The 19,999-nt window shown below is 31.8% G+C and overlaps 1 protein-coding gene across 1 annotated transcript in view; it reads right to left on the reverse strand.

Annotated features, from left to right (window-relative positions):
* Positions 1-714: 714 nt before the first annotated feature.
* The window catches only part of LOC129227481 (mitogen-activated protein kinase kinase kinase 13-like), a 30,368-nt gene continuing 11,083 nt past the window's right edge, over positions 715-19,999 (reverse strand). Inside the window, exons 6-13 of the mRNA XM_054862052.1 lie at positions 19,120-19,278; positions 17,477-17,585; positions 17,107-17,333; positions 13,672-13,806; positions 12,241-12,934; positions 9,393-9,466; positions 3,754-3,961; positions 715-803 (exon numbers count right to left, since the gene is read on the reverse strand). Coding sequence (XP_054718027.1) covers positions 726-803; positions 3,754-3,961; positions 9,393-9,466; positions 12,241-12,934; positions 13,672-13,806; positions 17,107-17,333; positions 17,477-17,585; positions 19,120-19,278 — 1,684 coding nt within the window. The 3' untranslated portion in view covers positions 715-725. The remainder of the gene's footprint in view (positions 804-3,753; positions 3,962-9,392; positions 9,467-12,240; positions 12,935-13,671; positions 13,807-17,106; positions 17,334-17,476; positions 17,586-19,119; positions 19,279-19,999) is intronic.

Genomic DNA, 19,999 nt, shown 5'->3' on the forward strand with positions numbered 1-19,999 from the left:
ACAAATAAAACAAGTGCACATCAGTCACACAAAAAATCCCTCCAGCTGTATTGTAGACAGTCAATAACATGAAAGACAAGTTAAAAAGTTTTGAAAAAAGAAACACTTTTCAAAATAAAAACATGTTTAATTAAAATTAAGATTACTTCAATTTACATATTAACAACTTTATGGTGGATCAATATAAAAATTATCTCAAAATATACAATTCAAAACTAAAATAATAAAATGATGCTATTGCATTTTAAATCAAAGCATGGAATACAAAGATTGCAAGAAATAAAAATCTATAAAAATAAACTCAAAATTAAAAACAGTTCAAAATAAAATCTCTAATGTATTATTTCATGCAGGTTTTACCTATTTTACTTCATTAACCACACTTTAATTCAAAATTCTCCTCTAGATAATTCTATGGTTTGATGCTTGTGCCAGCAAAATATAGTTTTTAAAAATGAAACAAGTTCAAGGCAATTTAATTCAATGGAACAACCATTTGATTGAAACTTTAACATGCTATTTCTTAAATCATGGAATCTTTTAGGGAGAATGAATATCAACATAATCACTGTACTTATCCAGGCCAAATCCGTTAAAAACATTTGAGCAGTAAGTCTCATGCACTTGTTACTTTGGTTCACTCTGAGTCAAGTATAGGCACTATCTTTCAAGTTTTACACTCAAAATGTGTAAGCAAATAATATAAATCTTGATACTACTCAGTGCTACCATATAGAAGTCGCCAATGGAATGCAATCATGACTGTCATCTACAGGCACTGTACACGAAGGTGGCAGAGAATTCTGAGGAGATAAAAAAATACCATTAATGTGCTAGTTATAGCGACGTGCCTGTAAGAAAATTGGCCAAATACTGATTAATTGGCTGTTGATAATCGGCCAATTAATGGTCATGATAATGATTTTCAGTTTTTTAATACAAAATTCCCCATACTTACCCCCCCCCCTCCCCACATTTTTTTCTTCCTTACAATTTTTACTTATGAAAATTATGTGAAAGATTATTACAAAGATTATTAAAACAAAGTTGAAATATTCATATGTTTGCATAAAAGTACAGGGATTTAATATTTCTTAGTAATGTTAAGTGACTTTCTTAAAAATATTCCTTAATGTAAGGAATATTTTTTAATATTTCGTTCAGTTTGATGAAGTTTGTGCATTACAGTGGAAAACGCTTAACACAAAGCTTATGGGACCAAAATAATTTTTCACGTTAAAAGAATTTCATCTTAAAAGATTTATATTTAATTGCACAGTGTACTGTCTGGACCGCTATACCATTTGGTGTTAACCAACTTTTTATGTTAAGTGTTTTTGTGTTAAACGTGTTCCACTGTATTTATTTTCTTTTTAAGTTAGTAAACTTTTATACTACAAGTTATAATATTGTTTCCGAAAACTACATTTGCTCACTGTTAATAAATTTATTGAGTTTTTTGCTCAAGGAATATTTACTCTCACCAACATCATTAAATATAATCTTAAACTTGGTTTTCAGGGCTACAATTTTCGAAAAATCTCCAAAGATCTCACGAAAACTCCTTCCTGTAACACCATTGAAGGTCGGTACCAATTACACTTTTGGAGCTTCAATTTTGGAAAACTGCCTGACCCCTAACCTCACCAAAGACAGCCTACAATCACGTTTATAAGACCTCAATTTCGAAAAAATTTCTGGAGGCGAGCCCTCCAATCTCTTTTTTCCCTTTCATCAACAAAGATGGTATCAAACTGCATTTTTAGAACTTTATTTTTGAAAATTTTTTGGAAGACAGCCTCCCAAACCCTTTTTCCTCTCATAACATGATCAAAAACTATCTAAAATTGCATTTTTGATGTTTCAATTCCGAAAAACTGCTGAATGAGAGTCACCTTACCTCTCCTCCCACTAACATTAAAGATCTATCAAAACTGGGTTTTGAAGCTGCAAATTAGGAAAATGTCTAGAGGAGCGTCCTCCATTCTCACCAACATCATTAAAGATTGTCTTAAACTTGGTTTTTAAGGCTACAATTTCGAAACATTTCCGGAGATCTTACGAAAACTTTTGGAGGACAGTCCCTGAACCCCCTATTTTCTCCATAACATAATCGAAAACTATCTAAAAATGCATTTTTGGAATTTTAATTTTTAAAAACTGCGGAGGATGGGCCACCATGCCACTCTTCCCCCTAACATTACCAAAGATCGTTTAAAACTTCGTTTTTAAAATTACAATTTTAAAAATTCCTTTCGGATTGAAAATTATATTTGTGACAATCATATTGCTAAGATCTAGTAATGACTCCGACCTTAACCAAAGAAATGAATCCAATCTCACTATTTATTCATTCATACACTTCAAAAACAAGTCACAAAACTAAGGGGTCTCAAAATCTTTTTCATTCAAGGACCACATAGTGAACTCTGGAAGATGAGGTGAGCTAATAATCCAACATTATTTATGTCGATAGTTTAGTTGGCGATCCCCCCCCCCCCTTTATACCTTCTTTTTTCGTTTTTCTTTTTAAATTAAGCGTTGAGTGGTGGTTTTTGAGATTTCCTGGGATTAGTTTTTTTTTAAATGCTAAAGGAAAAATCAAGTTTCAAACAATGTTTTTTTTTTCAGTTTGTTAGCTTCCTGCTGGCCGAAAAAATCTATTTGCAGGCCGTAGGTTGGAGAAACCTAACTAACCCCCCCCCCCTCATTTTTTTTGGCCTGGCGACAGCTTTGATAATTTTAATGCTATCATTATTTTAATTGGGATTTATACGTAAATTACACATCCCGCTGAAGCAGTAAATCGCATGAAACTGGTGGATTGCGTGACTTTATTAATTTTTGCCCCATCATTAAATTTGACATGAGAACTTTATTGTTGACTCAGTCGGAAATTTGGGATTCCGAAACAGATTTTTGTTCAGCTTGAATAAGTACTACCTGATAATAATTTCATTCTTGCACTCAGTTTGTTATCCAATGTCAAATTCTATGATTGAGGTCATGGTAGGATAAGTTTTTTTGACTTAAGAAGAATTTAAAAAAAAAAAAAACAATGTTTTTTGAACATGATTTTAAATTGTGAAATAGCATCTCTTGCACTTTTAATTTTTGTCACAAACGCAATTGTTTTTCTCATGCAAATTTAATTTTTTTTTTAGTTTCTTAAATTTATTCACTAGATGCAAGATGCAGAGTGTGAATTAAACTAGAAATTAAAGACCAAAAATCGATATGTTAAAACCAATGCGAAATTTTTTTGGGGGGGAGGGGAATTTGTGCCATTGAGGCTGGGGGGGGGGATGGGCACCTCTGGGTAAATGACAATTGCTGGATGTAACAGTTAAGCAGGGGGAGAAGAAAAAAAGTTAAGATAGGCGGGAAACGAGGATTGGAAACAAAATCCACAAAACAGCTGAATAAATTTCAATTGAATTAGTTATAAGTTATATCTATTTACTAATGAAAGTCGTTGATAAGTAGACAAAGTATTGACTCTTCTTCTTCTTCAAAAAAAGAAAAAAGAAAAAAAAATTCCCTACAGTTCAATATATAAAACTAATTGGTTGGTTTAAATAAATAAATGAATTAATTTTTAAGACCCCCCCCCCAAAAAAAAAAGCAAAACAAAAAAAAAATGGGTGCTTATAAATTTACAGCATTTATTTCATAAATTGAAAAAAAAAAAAGAACATTGGAAGAAGTTATACATTAAAATGCACAATGACACATTAGGAAGGAGAACCTTACCCTATTAATGCGATTTAATTCCAAATCTTCCCGATTTCCATACAAAACAACTGTAGGGTCGACCATTGTGTGCCTTCTTAAATGTCTGTGTACTTGAGGAGTTAGGGAGTCTGATACATGAAGATCTGAAATGCCTCGAAGTACATCAGAAGGAGGTGGAAATCTATTTTCAAAATGTTTTTCCTGAGGTGATATCTCTGTATCATACCTAAAATATGAAATAATTCAATTTAATGTTTAGTTAAAATCTTTCGAAAAAAAAATCACTTTAGATTAAGGTCATGACATTTCTGATACAAAACATTTAAAAGATTTGACACCTTTCTGTCTAAAGCAACCCACATCATTAGCTTCTATTATAAGAAGGTATCTCTTAACTGTTTCCAGATAGAAACTAATAGAAGCATGAAGCTAATGTTTTATGATGGATCTCATACCCTTAAAATTCAATTCTCTGCAATAATCAGAATAGCTGCATTTAGGAAAAAAATTCCAATGGGAAATTCATTGTGTATAAAATACAAAAATTTGTTGTATGAAAAGAAAAAAAAAGAAAGGAGTGGTGTTATAATTCAGCCACAGCAGGGAAATTTACAAATTTTATATTTCATTGGTACTCTAATCAGGGCTTAGTTTATAACAAAGAAAGGGCACGAGGTTTCTAGTTTCAGAACTTATTTAAATACACTGTAATCAAAATTCAACTTCAGTATCTAAAATTTCTCATAAAACTATAAATAAAAATTAAAACCTGGGGAAAAATATTAGGCGTCAAACCTTTTTACAAAGATTTATCTAAGTCTATTAAAAATTAAAAAAAGACATGTATGCAGTGTTCAATAACAGAACCAATGTGATGCTACGACCCCCATCACATATTCTTGATCAAATCTGTAGACTATTTTTGAATTGGAAAGTTTTTTTTTTTTTTTCACTTTCTATACGAATCTGTTAAATTAGATGTAGAAATACAGTTTAGAGAGATGCGAAAAACAAAACTGAAAACAAAAAAGGCACCTAATTCTATATTGGAGTCCTGGGGGCTGAGAGGTCAAACACACTTGCTCTGGCAGCTATCTGTGCATCAGTTCTCAATTTTATTTTGAAACTTATAATCTTATGTTTTGTAAGCAATTTCAAAATTTAGCATTTTACTTTTAAGCATTCCATGGAGACGTTTAATAATAACTGATACCACTTATCAAAAGATGGTCTACCTTGTAGACTATTTTTTGGCATTCAAAACTGTTGCAAATACTGCTACCTGAATGTAGGGTACTCGGATGCATCCGCTTACATCTGTTTGCTTCTTGCTGCCTCATATGTTAATTATGGTAACCCTACATATCATTGGCTCAGAGCAACAGTAAGAAACCTAATCCCAAGAAAAACAGTAAGATATCCTACTGTTGCTTTGAAACGCTGGTATATGAGTTTCTAACAGTATGGGCTACTGGAACTACCTAGCCTGACCCATTTCTAGCTACACTCTTGATATTTTATAAAAACAAAGTAGGAAAAAAAATTCAAAAGAAGGATGGTGCAGATTTGTTACAGTATTATGAAAAGAAACAGCAGTTGGTGTTTTTATGCAAAAAAAAAAAAAAAAAAAAAAGAGAGTAGAAATGAAATATGAGATTTAGTTCACTGTAAGTTCAAGAACACTTTTTATTGCAGAATATATATATATATATATATATATATATATATATATATATATATATATATATATATATATGCAGGGGCCAACTGGCTAACTTTGGCCCAGTCGGCAAAATAATATTTTGGCCCATTTCTGTAAATTAGTTGAGCAAAGACAGTAAACTACCACTAGTTCCTATTTTTCTTTAAGTTCCTAAATTAAGATTTAAAGTTCTAAAATAGAAAATTATGAAACGTAAAATATAGCTAACACAGACACATTTTTTTATGTGCCCTGAAAGGATACTTATAGTTATAAGCCAGAAAAGGCACATCTTTAGGCTTCTATACTGACAACATAGGAAGGACACGAGGAAAGAGATGAGGAAACAGGTAAATCCCCTCGGAAATTTTTTGAAATTGGTTGATCTATATAAGCCTAAGAAAAGAATCGGGACACAGGGTTCTAGTTCCCTTCCAAGTGAAGTTGATGTCAAAAAACACAATTTTACAATTTTCAGTGCGTTCAAGGCGAAGGAAAACAAGGGGTTCCCCCACAATTTTGTCTTCTTAACTTTTTTTTTTTTTCAAAATTGAAATCCATTTTAGTCTATCTTTGTTTACAATAGAATGTCGGGGGCTCTTCCCAGAAATTCTCCAAAATGGGAAGTTTTAGAAATGCAATTTTAGAATACCCTTAATAAAATTAATGTAATTTTATGGAACAGCATAGGGAGCTCTCTACAAAAACGTTTAGAGTTTGGACTGTTAAAATACGCAAAACTAACTTTGGTCACGTTTGAGAGAATAGGAGGGTCAGTGATCTCATTTGGAAGCATTTAAAAACTGAAGTATGCTTTTGATCCAATTTTAAACTACATTTCGTTACAATAGGGAATCTGGCCATTCTCCCTCGAAATTTTCCGACATTGTAATTTTAAAAATATAATCCTATAATACGTTTGGAAACATTGAAAGGAAAAGAGAAAGATTTCCCCCAAGATTTTTTAGAAGGGCACCGTGCCCTTCCGCATTTAAGCTAACCTTCGACCCCTGTCCTTGAACGTCATTCTTTTGTTTCAATCATTTATCCACAAGAATCTTATTAGAATATATCTGAATGTTTTTTGCATTACCTTTAAAACTAGACATCAAAAAGCTTTTTAATATTTTAAAAATAATTACTATCGAAAACACTCGAACTTTGTATGTACCTAGTATACCAAAAAGTAAAAGAAGCACTTTTTTTATTCAACAAAACTTCTCTACCCTTTTATCCCTTTTATCTGAAAGCGCACTGCCCCTTTTTTGGTCTGGAGGAAACACTAGTTCTCTCTGGGCATTTTTTTCTGAAACTGAAATCAATTTTTGGCTATAGTGCAAATAAAAGCGATACGAAGCTCTCCCATGAAAATTTCTATATGTGAAATTCTAAGCTATCTTTAGTAACTTTAACGGAATGCCTAAGGTTCGAAGACTTTGTCTGGCAATTTTTCGGTATTTAAGGGGGTCAGAAAACAAAATGTGTCAAATTTTGCATTTTTTTAAAAAAATCATTTAAAAAAACTTCTCTGTCTTTTTTTGCTTAAAAAGACGTTTGAATCTTGTTTCTATCTTAATTAGAACGAAAGATATAATTATTTTTGTTGCATTCTTTTAACTAATATATTTAACTTTAAAACTTCAAACGTGTTTCTCTCCATAATGCAATTTTTCCCGATTTTTGGCATTCAAACTCTAAAAAGTCAAGAACTGATAAAGATAAAGCAAAGAAATTTGGAACATATCTTTTTCAAACAGTTTACTTTGATTTCTATACGGTGAATTTAAAAAAAAACCATTAATTCAAAAAATATTAGCTTTTTTTTTTAAGTATCTTTGAATTTTTCGAAATTTTTCTTGAAAAATTTTCTATTTTTATTGAATTAATATTTTTCAAATCGTCGAATAAAAATTAAAACGTAGATATTTGTGCATAGTTTTTTGAAAAAAATTTGAAAAGTGACAAGAATATTTTGAGTTTTAGCAATTTAAAGCAACCCCATATTTTTTAGAAAACAATAACTAAATTTAAATATATTTTTTAAATATTTATGTTATGATTTTGTGAATCAAACTGATGGTGAATCAGTGCAAAAAATTTCAAAACTCTAAATTGTTTAATACCATTTTTTTTTCAAAATGTGTCCCGGACCACCTTAAATCTGTAATGCACAATTTTCTTTTTGGACACTGATGCAAAAACCAAGAACCAGGTAAGTCCAGACTCACTCATTTTTGGTAAGACCAATAAATAACATTAGTGTCCGATCGAAAGGCTAATATCTTTCCCACATTATTTACTAGAAAGCAGAGGTCTAATCTTACATTTGTGACCCGTTGTTACATCAGTCGGAACAACCAATTCTCCACACGCAAAAATGAATTTTTAAAAAAGGAAAAGTTTGGACTTAACTCGTTCCTGCATCAAAGTCCCCAACCTTGTGCATGCCGCTGCTCATGTATCAACACCCCAAAACATGGCCCAAACATTTATAGCAGGGCCGGGACCGCTTTGACTAGTAGTGCAGGCCAATTGTTGTCAATAGACGTACTAATATAAGATTTTGAAAGCACTTTTTCAGGCCGCGTCGGACCCTAATTTCTCTGGTCTCTTCGCGTTTTTTCAATGTGGGAGCCATGGACCCCAGAGCTCTATAAACTAGAGAGAAAGTTGACAAAGAGAGGAAAGCATTCGCACCTGTGGACTTCGACTATTTACTTTGGTCCCTGGGGGCCAAGGATGGAAGAAAATAAACCTGCTTTCAAACACTTCTTTCCCATTGAGTGAACAAATTTCATTTTTTCTTCTATTATTATGCTTTAAAAAATGTTAGATGTGAATTAAATGTATTAAGTTCAATAAAAAATGGCTTAAAGTGGCCCACTCAGCGGTTGGTCCAGTCGGGGATCCCCGACTAGCCGACCTGACCCCAGTCCGCCCCTGTATATATATATATATATATATATATATATATATATATATATATAAAGGATGTCCCAAAATTAACGCAAGATTTGAATTTACCGCCATTTTTGCAATAAATGGTTGACAACCCTGAAAAAAGAACAATTTGACAGCTGAGAGTTTAGGGTAATCAAAAATGGAGCGTTATACGATACAATAACGCGCTTTCATTATTGAGCAATTGTTTCAAAAATAATGAAAGTTGCGGCTGGTCAAGCAGTTACTGTTATTGGCGCTCGGTATCGCAACACGGTATGCACGGGTGATTGTGGGCTTGTTGACATAGACCTTTGAATTCAAATAACCCCATAAGAAGAAATTAAAAAATGTTAAATCACACGATCTAGGGTGCCAATTCTGATCACCAAAATGAGAGAGTACGCGACCAGGAAATGCCTTATGCAGTAATTGAAATGCTTCACTCTCTCTAGCTGTATGGTACAATAACACCCCATTTTTACTAACCCTAAACTCTCAACTGTCAAATTGTTCTTTTTTCATGGCTGCCAACAATTTATGGAAAAAATGGTGGCAAATTCAAATCTTGCGTTAATTTTGGGACACCCTTATATATATATATATATATATATATATATATATATATATATATATATATATATATATATATATATATATATATATATATATATATATTTAAAGTGATTAAAAATATATTTACATTAATACCTTTTTTAAATATACTTCAACAAAGTTGAATATATTGAAAAAAAAAAAATAAGGTTAAAATATATTTCATTGACTACTAAGTTTCACAAATTTCTACAATTTGTGTAGAACCTTCAAGTCATACTTTTTGGTCATTCTAAATTTTGAATGAAAAACTATGAAAGAGACATTCATTAATAAAGAATGCAGAGACAAATTTAGAAAATATTCTAATGCAGCATAAGTCTATCCCAAGAAAAAAGATATTTAATAAATTATAAATACAATAATTGAAAGCGCTTCACTTTTTGAAATAAATACTAACCATCTTTTCTTCAAAATATTCCCGTCAACATCATGCAGGGTTGAATTATTTGTACGTAAATCTCTTTCAGATTCCTGAAAATAGCATTAAAAGAATAACTGATTCAGACACACAATATAAAATTATAACTGACAACATAAAAAAGTTTAATAGGAAAATATTTTTAAAAATATGTAATACATAAAATAAGTTTTTTTTTGCTTTTTAACACCTTTAGGACAAAACCATGTTTATTTATCAATAACTATCATTGGCAAAGTTAAAACATAATCAGATTTAGAGAGTGAAGGATGCCCCCAAATTTACATTAGATTTAAAATGAAGTAGCGTTTTTTAAACAGCACAGAAAATATATGTATATATATATTTTTAAATCATAAGAAAAAAAAACCTTGGGGTAATCAGTCAAGTGATCAAAATAATTAACATCCAGCATCCAGCCCTATCTTTAATTTGAATTTCGATGGCTTGAATTTAAACTACATTTTTTGCAATCATGAATTGCAATAGGACCATTGGGCTTCTTAGTTTCTACAAGTGACTCCTATCACATTCATAATTGTGAAAAACATATTTTGAATTCAAGATGTCAAAATTCTAATGAATGCCAGGGGCTGGATGCCGGATTTTGTGGGCTGGCTGCTGGATGTTGTGTACTGGATGCTCTTTCTGTCTAAACAGGATTGTGTCAAGTCGAGAGGGTTGGGTATAAATAAGTTAATTCTAGGGGATATATACACCATCGCCCAGGAGAATGGACATGGATGCCACCCGCCAGGAGGAGGTCTCATTCACGGAGGCTCGTGGACAGTGCGGAGGCCTAGGACTAAAAGTGACCAAGAAAGAAAACTTCTGTCCATCAAAGGAGGACAATTAGCAATTTGTGAACAGGGGCGGCAAATAGGGGGTGCGAGAGGGGGCGGTCGCACCCCCAAATTTTTCACTAAGAATAATATAAAAGGGTAAAATTCAATTTAGATAACTTAGAAAATCGTTTGCCTGAATTTTCAGAACAGAAAAAACTGATGGAGGATAAGTGTTTGCCTTAACTAAAGAAGTAATCTCTTCATATGGGTTAAATATTTCAAAATTGAGTAATCTATGTTATGATGGAGCATCTTGTATGAGATACCCGTACAGTGTAGAGTCTGCAATTTTTACGCGTAAATTCCATGTCATTTTGCATAAATTTTTATGCTCATATTATAACTTAATGTTCAGCTAGTAAGTGTTCATTGACGCCATGTACTAGAAACACATTTTAGCAACTCGGTGTATCATATGCTTTCATGGGAACTTTTTGTAAAGATATGCTATTTTTGAAAAACATCTCACATCAAAAAATACTTTCACATCAACAAATGTATCTTGAGGCTCTTTACTTGACAATCTCTGAGTGACACAAGATGGTCTTCAAGAGTTATAAAAGCCTCCTGGAAGAATTAGTGGAAAGCGACCTTTTCATTGATAAACAATTTGTTGTCATTTTAATATGTATGCCTTTGTCTGAATTTTTTTGTTTACTTTATTTATACTGCGGAGCGTTTTTTTGATAAATGCTATACTCTATCATCAAAATTTTAATTCGCTAATCTTAATTCTTGGATTGACAATTGAAACTCTTAGTAATTTTCGCATTAATGCATACTTGAACCAGGTGTGGAACTTTGTGACAGAACTTTTCGTAACAGTTTTTAATGTATGCCAATGTGGAAGAGGTGACAAAACCCAGATGAAGTTTTAGTCAAAATATTAAATCAATATTTTGAATAAACTGATCAATTCAGTTTCTCAAGAAATTGAGACAGGATTTAATGAGATATATTTATTATTGGTCTTAACTTCAATATTATGTAGGTCGGTTATAGAAAGCGAAAAAGAAAATATTACACTTATAAGTAATAGCATGAGGGAAGAGGAATTGTTTTGTGAATTGTGATTATACTTTTTAATGACACAAAATAAATACTAGCCTATTTAAAAAGCTTTCTTGGTTATTTTAAAAGAGAGGAATCTAAAGGAAATGTGCTTTTTTGACATAACTTTCTTGCTTCCATTGTTTTTTGACTGTTTCAATCAGGTCAGTCATTTGAAAGATGACTTCCGTGATTAGATTGAAAAACCGATGTAAATAAAGCACAAATTTACACGAAAATACAGCATATAGCTATTTCAAGGCTACAATAATGGAACCTCTTCATCGGTGTAAAAAACTACGCACACAACTAGAAAGTTGTAGGAGATCTGAACGTCAACCAATTTTGACTTTCGTGTCTCAGGAGGTTAGAGAATTGCCTTCGAAGCGCAATGAGGCAAAGCAAGACCTTCCTCTTTAGCTATACTGGCAATAAATTAAGTCATTGGATATTGATTAACTATAGTTACAAAATTTTCTGTTCTTCCTGACTCCAAAAATAGCAGATTAAAACTTTACTAAAAAATAAAAACTAGTACCGAGATATTTTGTGAGATAATTTATAACAAAATTAATTTAAAGCTTCTGTCGAAAAATTTTTAATTGTTCTTTACAAACCTAATTATTCTTAACATTAAAACCATTTAACTATCAGTTCTTGTTAAACAATATGTATTTTATACCGTTCTGAGGAAATTCATGTTCAAGAAACACGACCCCCCAAACGAAATGCTGAAATGCCGCCCCTGTTTGTGAATGCTCAAAAAAAAAAAAAAAAACTGAATACTTCTATTTAAGCACAGTGCTGACAATTCAATATTGGTAAAACAGAAATGCTTAAGAGTACAATAATAACATTAATAAATATTGATGCTAAACAAGGATCCTTAAATTTTTCACATCTTACTATGATATAAAAATAAAAGTACTCACCTGTACCCGGTAAATATCATTATAACTGCCACCAACATGCCTCACAGGTATTCCAGGCACAGCTCTAGGAAAATTTCGAAGCCTGTTTGGTTGCTTTAAGCTCTCTAAAGATCCTCCAACACAGTAGGTAAATGGAATTCTGCTGTCCATAATCGCACTCACCCTGAGATTAGGAGGTCCATTTCCATTAGAAGCATCATCTGCATAAAAATTTAAACCATCAGGATGTTGCACAAGCTCTTCTTCTGCACAGAATTTCTTCGGAATTGCAAAACACTGTGCATCATTTTGCCAATTAGGAACTTTAACTGATGGATAACTTTCCTCAGAGTCAAACAGATCCCAATTACAATGCCTGGGGTTACCAGAAAGCCTGTTCTTGATGACTTCGACGTTGCTCGGCCGAGGATGAGGATTGCAAGACGGATCTGAATCCTGATTCAGTAAGTTTTGTTCCATGTTTAAAATGATTGCTGATCGTGCAGAGGAGTTGCATTTTGAGGAGGCAGAATTTCTGCAATAGGAGTACGAATTTGGCGAATGCTCATCACAGAAAATTTCAAAATCTTGTTTTGGAGGAATCTCTGCTACGTATACAGCTGATTGTCCAGGAAAATGTCCTACAGCAGGATCTGCTACATAAAGTTGAGGTGCAGCCTTTTTAGCTTGAGGTACTGAAGAAGTTTCTTCAGGGCTAAACAAACAAACAGATTTACATGAATTAAAAATAATTTATTACCGAATAAACACAGTAATAATTCTGAAAAAGAAAAAAACACAATGAGCAGTCATCTTTGAATGAACCTTTGAATCAAATAAAATAATTTTCAGATTTCATGATAAATTTCTTTTAAATTAGTTCAACAGAAATCGTAATTACTTCTTTCAATACAAGTATTTGAAAATGAACACAGATCATACACTTATCTCACGTGATAATTTTTCATGGTAAAAAAATGAATAATTTATTAAAATCAATATCATCTAATATTCTACTTAAAACTTTTATTACATTCTGCATTTGAATGAGTAGAGTAGTAGGATTCATTTTCTGATTTTAGTGATCTTTCAATATTTTTCTAATCTCCCAGTTTTCCCTTTGACTTTTTAGCTTTATTTTCCATTTCCTCAACTGTTCAAGGCTTTCGCCGATCTACAGTTTTTTTCAACCAATAGGTAAGGTTCGGCCTCTACCTAGAGTGGCAGATTTTTGAGAATGGTAAAGAGCTATGAAAAATATTGTAATGTTCCAATAATATAGCACATTACCCCACATTAGCCGGCATGCCACAAAATTCAGGGGTCACCAAATTTTCAACAACACTTGCCTAGTCCTTTCCGGCATGCACGAAAAATCGAGGTTAGGATAAAATAATAATACTATCCATACAGGATATAGCTAATTTCCAAAAGCTTAAAAAAACTACATACCTCTTTTGAGTTTGTGAAGACTTCAAAGAACGTTTCTTTGTCAACCTTTCATGAGCCCGAAGCAAAGGTCTCACAATATGTTTTTTGTAGTCTTTGTCACCCTGTTTAGAGCACTCATGAAGATTTTCTTCTCGTCTAAATACAAATTATAGAAAAATATATGAGTCTGTTTCAGTTAAGTTTAAAGGCAGAGTTGGGTCTCTACCCAGAAAAAAAAAAAAAAAAAAAGGTTCTTTCAGGACAGTGGAAGAAACTGGAAGAAATGAAAGGAACAGTATGAAACTAATATAAAACGAAACAGTTGTTAAAAGTTTACAAATATTAAATTAGTGTAAAAAAATTGTTTGAATAATTACATCAACTGTAAAAAGATGGCATCATTAACAATAGAAATGGTATTTTTGGGAAAATCAACTACTTTTACCAGAGTATTAATTTTACACTTCATATTAGAATCACTTTCAAGAAGCATGTGTGACAAAGTAATTTTTAGCCAAACTATTTGATTGCAGTACTTCTTCAACTATGTTTACAGTGAAGAACTATGTTTTAAGTGAAGTCTTTCATATAAACTTGTAACTGGCCCTGAAAGTGTAAATTTCACATGGCTGCAATAGAGGCTTTTGTAATCTCTTTATATAGAACTTCTAATCTTTATGAAATCAATATATATTGTCATACATTTTATGCTGTTTAATTAGAAGTTGATAGCATGATTAAATAGTTAAATTATTGATCTATAATGTGTAACTAACGTTTTTAGGTCGAACAATATGCAGGGGAATGTGGGCAAGGGAAATAGCCGAGATGACTTACTTTTTTCAAATTGAACAAAATGGATTTTTTTTTAAATTTTAATGTATTTCTACCTTAGCCCTGGATTAGGGCGGTAACCTGCTGCAAAATACCTAGCTTTGCCCTCAATTTTTGAGTTGAACCACACCATTGCTGCTGTCACTCATCTGGTGTGCTAATTCAACATTAGCTACCAGTTTGTTTGGCTCTCTAGCTCCTTTAGAGGTTTTCTGCCTCCAGCTCAGTTACTTCCTATTCCAAGCTCATGAGTGCTAAAAAGCACGAAACTGCAGTCCTCAGATGGAATGACTGAGCTGGCGATGGATTTTATGTAAATTAGAAATTCGTTTTGAAAATTGCAGTACACAAAGAAAGGACACTGTTTTATGATAAAACTTGCCATGAAATATTATCTTTCACTTTAACCAGTAAATATGTACCTTCAAAAAAGAAAGTGGAAATTTTTCATTTTTTTATGGGGCAAAGTAAGAAATAAAATAATTTTGATCAAATGAATGAGAAAAAAAAAATCTTGAATAAATAATGAACCAATATATATATAAATAAATTAATGTAGGAGAAAAATAAAAGAGTGAATAAATAAGTGTATTCATAAATAAAGGAATGTAAAATAAATAATTAATGAATGAATACAACAGTGATTAAATAAATTAATAAATAAACAAAATGAACTACACTATACGTAACTTTGATTTAACGATATCCGAATTAACAATTTCCTCAATTTAATGATACTTTTGCTGGTCCGAATTTGTCTTCGTTTAATATGTATGCTCCTTGATTTAGCGGTAACTTTTTCCAGTCCCTTGACAATCGTTAAATCGGGGTACAGTGGACACTGATTAATTGAATCAACTGTTTTAATGAATCAATTTGTTATAAACATAACAAAATGCAGCTTTGTTAAATTAGCCGCCTTATTGAATCAGCCGCTTTATGGAATCAAAACTGTTTAGATCAAACGTGATTCATATAAGAGGCGGCCACTGTACTGTATTTTACTTTGTCTCGTGTGTATCTGGCAAATTGAATTAAATTTTTAAAACCAAAACATGCCTAATATTCATTAAATAAGTACTGCACTGGACATCAGTAGATCTCAATTAATACTTAAAATGTTAATTACAAAAACTGGATCATTTTATTGCAACAAAAATAATTTTTGGTAAACCACAAAATCTTACAATATGTGTATTAAATTTTGAAAATGACTTGGAACTTTTGACAGGAATCAACTATATGAGAAGAACATAGATAAAATATTGCTAGATAGATGGAGCTGCAAACTGTGGAAATATTTTACCCTTTTACTTTGCCACACACCCCCCATTTATTTCTTTCAGCAAAAATACATTTGTTTTATTGTGCAAAACTACAATAGAGATGATAAATTCTTGGCATAAGTTCCTTACATTTCTTTCGCTTGGAAGAAAACTATTTCTTCCATGTGTTTTCAGCATTTTTTTTTTCTGCTTTGGAATAAATTTGCCAGTTTAGTTTTAAGAATTTCAAGATAAATGATCAAGCATTGAACAATTAAATTGTTAAGATATTTCTTGAATGTAACATAATCTCTAAACTAAGATTTTTGATGTTAAGTTACTCTTATATAATTTTCAAAAAATTCTAAATGCATAGTTCTTTTATTAATTAGCACTGAAAAATTATTAAAAAAAACTTCAAATGAATAAAAATTCAGTAATTCAACACCAGTAACGCTATATGTTGTTAAGCTATAACAGATACTAACATAACTAAAACAGGAATTTAGCTTATTGTATTAACAAAACAGTTTTTAGAAGGGAGGAAACTTCAACACAAATCATTCCAAATCTATTATCTAAAATAGAATAAAAAGTCAGATGAAATGGCAAAGGAAGAATATAATAACTCATAGTCAGTTTTAGGTAGGGGAGGACGAGGATACAATTCTACAATTATATAAGGAAACATTGGGGAAGTATATATTTTTATTGCTCTTCCACAACAGATAACCTAACATAAATCTTTATCTTGTTTTTTTTCTATCCAGGAAATTAATGATAAATTGGATATTTAAAAAAGAATATGGGAGTGCACCGCAACTCAGTCATTCCAGCCGAGGACTGCAGTTTCATGCTTATTAGCACTCATCAGTCCGGCATAGGAAGTGAGTGAGCTGGAGGTGGAAAACCTCTTAAGGAAGCCAAGAGGCCAAACAAACTGGCAGCTAATATAGAATTAGCACTGACCAGACGAGTGATCAAAGCAATGGCTCGGTTCAACTCAGAAGACTGAAGGCAAGGCATGGTCTATTCAGTAAGTTACATTATCGTTTGCATATATTTCTGCCTTAGCCCTGGCTGTAGGGCGATAACTTAATGAATATCGGAGGTCTGTTTTGTGATTGAGTTAGCAACAAAGAATTTTAAAGATTATAAAGACATCCATGAAAATAATTTTAAAGGAAGTAGGCAACTGAATTCGAACCGGTTTCTTGCATTGCCTATGAGCGTCATTAGTGATAGAAGAATTGACCTTTAAATACTAAATAACTAGAAAAATTGGGATGAACTATTTTATTGCGAGATTATCAATTAAAGGATTGACAACAGCAAAGCAAATTTAAGCAAAACTCACTGCACAAGTTCTCTTTCTCGTTGTTCCAATTGCAATAAGCATGTAGCTAGTTCCATATAAAGATTGTTGGCTCGTTCTAGCTTTTTCTCGTAATGTTCACGTATGTCTTGTGCATGGCGCAATTCTTCCCTTCTTTGTTTAACAAGATCTTCTTCAACAAGAGGAACCCTGCTATCTTTATCTTGAAAGTTTTGCATATACTCATCAATTTCGCGTCTCCATTTTGCCTATTAATAAATATTTTTTTATTTACACATGATTTGTAAAATATCTCATTTAAATAAATATTTAGCATTGCAATTAATAAGAAAAAAAATCATGGCTCTCTTACAGTGGATTGTATAACTTTATAATTAACATAAAAGGTTACCTGGTTTTGAAGAAACTTTTCTTTTGATACATCTGCTAACTCTCGAGCAGCAGTATCCATATACAAAAGAATATGATGGAAAGAAGGACGATTTCTGGGTTTGGAGCTCCTGTTGAAAACAACACAATCAAGGTTATAAATGATTGCGATGTGTTTGAAAATTTAAGCAATTTAATAATTTTAAAAGTACATGATCAAAATAAATACTCTGGCCTATCAATTGACTGTATAATTGGTTGCAGCTTATGCGCAGGGTTGCTACAAATAATTCATTTGTTTTAGAAACTCTATATGTTCAAAAGTATTGTACAAACAATGATGAGGATTATATGAAAATGACCAGAAACTCATCAAGATTTGGAATAATGTTAACTAAGTGATAATACAAGTGAAGTACTTTTAAAATGACAACAAAAGAAGAAAATGTTTTTTTCTTTCGTGTGTGTTACAATAAGCGTGATGTTCATCTGTTCTTGCAGTGCTTTAGGGGCACATTAATGACCTTGTTTATGAACCCCCCACTACCAAAACAGTTGGTCAAACTCAAAGATAGCATCCATGTGGCAGCGATGACCATTAGTTAGTGAAACTCACACTGCACATTTTGCAGAGCTGTGCTGGTAATGGCCATCACTGCCACATGGAGTTTGTGATTATCTTTAAGTATTCCTCAGTACTGTACATGCAATACTTTTGGATATACAGTAGATTTTTATTTTAAGTGGATTTATTTTATGCAGATTTGATTATACATGGTTTAAGATTTGAGATCTTTGTTTTGTTTTATGCGGATGAGTTTTAATTTTACGTGGCTGTGGTATTGCAAACTGATAAAATTTTCCCTTCTTTCAAAATCCAAACTACTGAGATTTCAGATAACATGAATAAACTGCTTTTTGGCACTAATAAGCGAGCCTGGTTCATTGGAGACATTTGTTTTGATTGGTTCCAGAGCTCTTTCCAGAAGTAAAGTTATTAAATTAAAACAATTCAGAACACACTTGAAGAAATTTTAGAAGTGACAAAGGACAAAACCAAGGAGGATACCAACATGGAAGACACACTCCCAAAAACTTTCACATTGAAAATTTTGAACTGCTCCTTGACAAAGGCAAATGATCTTTCTTATTTGTTAGGGAAGGAAGATCCCATCATGGAAGTGACGCGAGTGATCATGAATGCGTTAAAGTCCTGCAAAAAGCTACGGAGAAAAATAATGACAGTCAAAAGACTATCATGACCAGATCTTTTTCATTAACAATAATTTTACTCATGTTTGCTTTATGCATGTTGCGTATACGTATCAAGAGAATTACACATTAAACTTATAACATATTTATCTATCACTAGAATGAAGCATATTTTTAATCGGTAGAACTTAACCCCTATTTTAACATATTAAGTCTCTAATTACGCGGCATTTTTGTGGAACATAAACCTCGTCTAAAACAAGGGTCCACTGTATAGTGTTTCAAAATTGAACGAATCATTCGAGTAAACCTGCATACATATATTGCAAGTTGGTCTTTTGTCATTAAAACTCAATTTCAAAAATACAAGAATTTCAGCAAATGTTAAATACTTTTGATGAAAAAATACTTGAAAATAAAGCTTTCAATGGAAAAATTGAAATTAATACAAACCAGCACTGCTTCAATAAAATTCGAAAAGCTTCAGGACATGAATCAGGTACAGGTAAATGCAGGCTGTTATTCCCAACACCCCAGATAATAGCCGAGGAATCAACATCTTTATATGGAATTTCCCTGGTCAATAATTCCCACAAAACAACACCAAATGACCTGAAGGAAAAGAAAAAGAAACATTTACACAAATGAGCAACACAATGTATGGTTCTAATAGTGTTAATATCGATTATACAAATTACATGTTGAAAATAATATTGATTTGCAGTTTTTCGTCTGAGACATATAAATTGGAAAATACTCTTGTCGGACATTATTGTTAAAACATTTCATAAATTGTTCATTAAAGTTTCATAAACAAAAAAATAAGCAGCTTTATAATATTTGAAAACACTTCTTTACTATAAACAAAGAAATGAATTTTTCTTTAGTATGCATTACATGATAGAACATTAATATACCATGCCATACTAATAACAGTTTTTATGTGTATTCTTACCTTGAAATCAAATAACAATAATAATAATAAAACATGCAAACCAGGCAGGGTAAAAATAAATTTGATTTAAAGAAGTTTCTTTTCCAAAATGAATTGTAAAATTTTTTTACATAAAAAATTGAATTACAATTTGTTGCTTTAAAGCATGCAAGAATTTTCAGTTTTAACCAAGTCTGTTAATCTACTAACACCAAGTAGTTGTATATTTAACTCAAAAGTCTTTGTCTTATCCAGGGCATCTTACTCCAAAAAGTTTGATACAAGAACTAGAAACTTGCTAAAAAATATTTTATCATTACATAGGTTCGGTTAAGTGTACCAAAAAAATTAACGGAAGAAAAAACTCTACGAACATTGAATAACTGGGAAATGCCATAA

This window comes from Uloborus diversus, chromosome 8 (assembly GCF_026930045.1).
Source record: "Uloborus diversus isolate 005 chromosome 8, Udiv.v.3.1, whole genome shotgun sequence".
NCBI classification, from domain to species: domain Eukaryota; kingdom Metazoa; phylum Arthropoda; class Arachnida; order Araneae; family Uloboridae; genus Uloborus; species Uloborus diversus.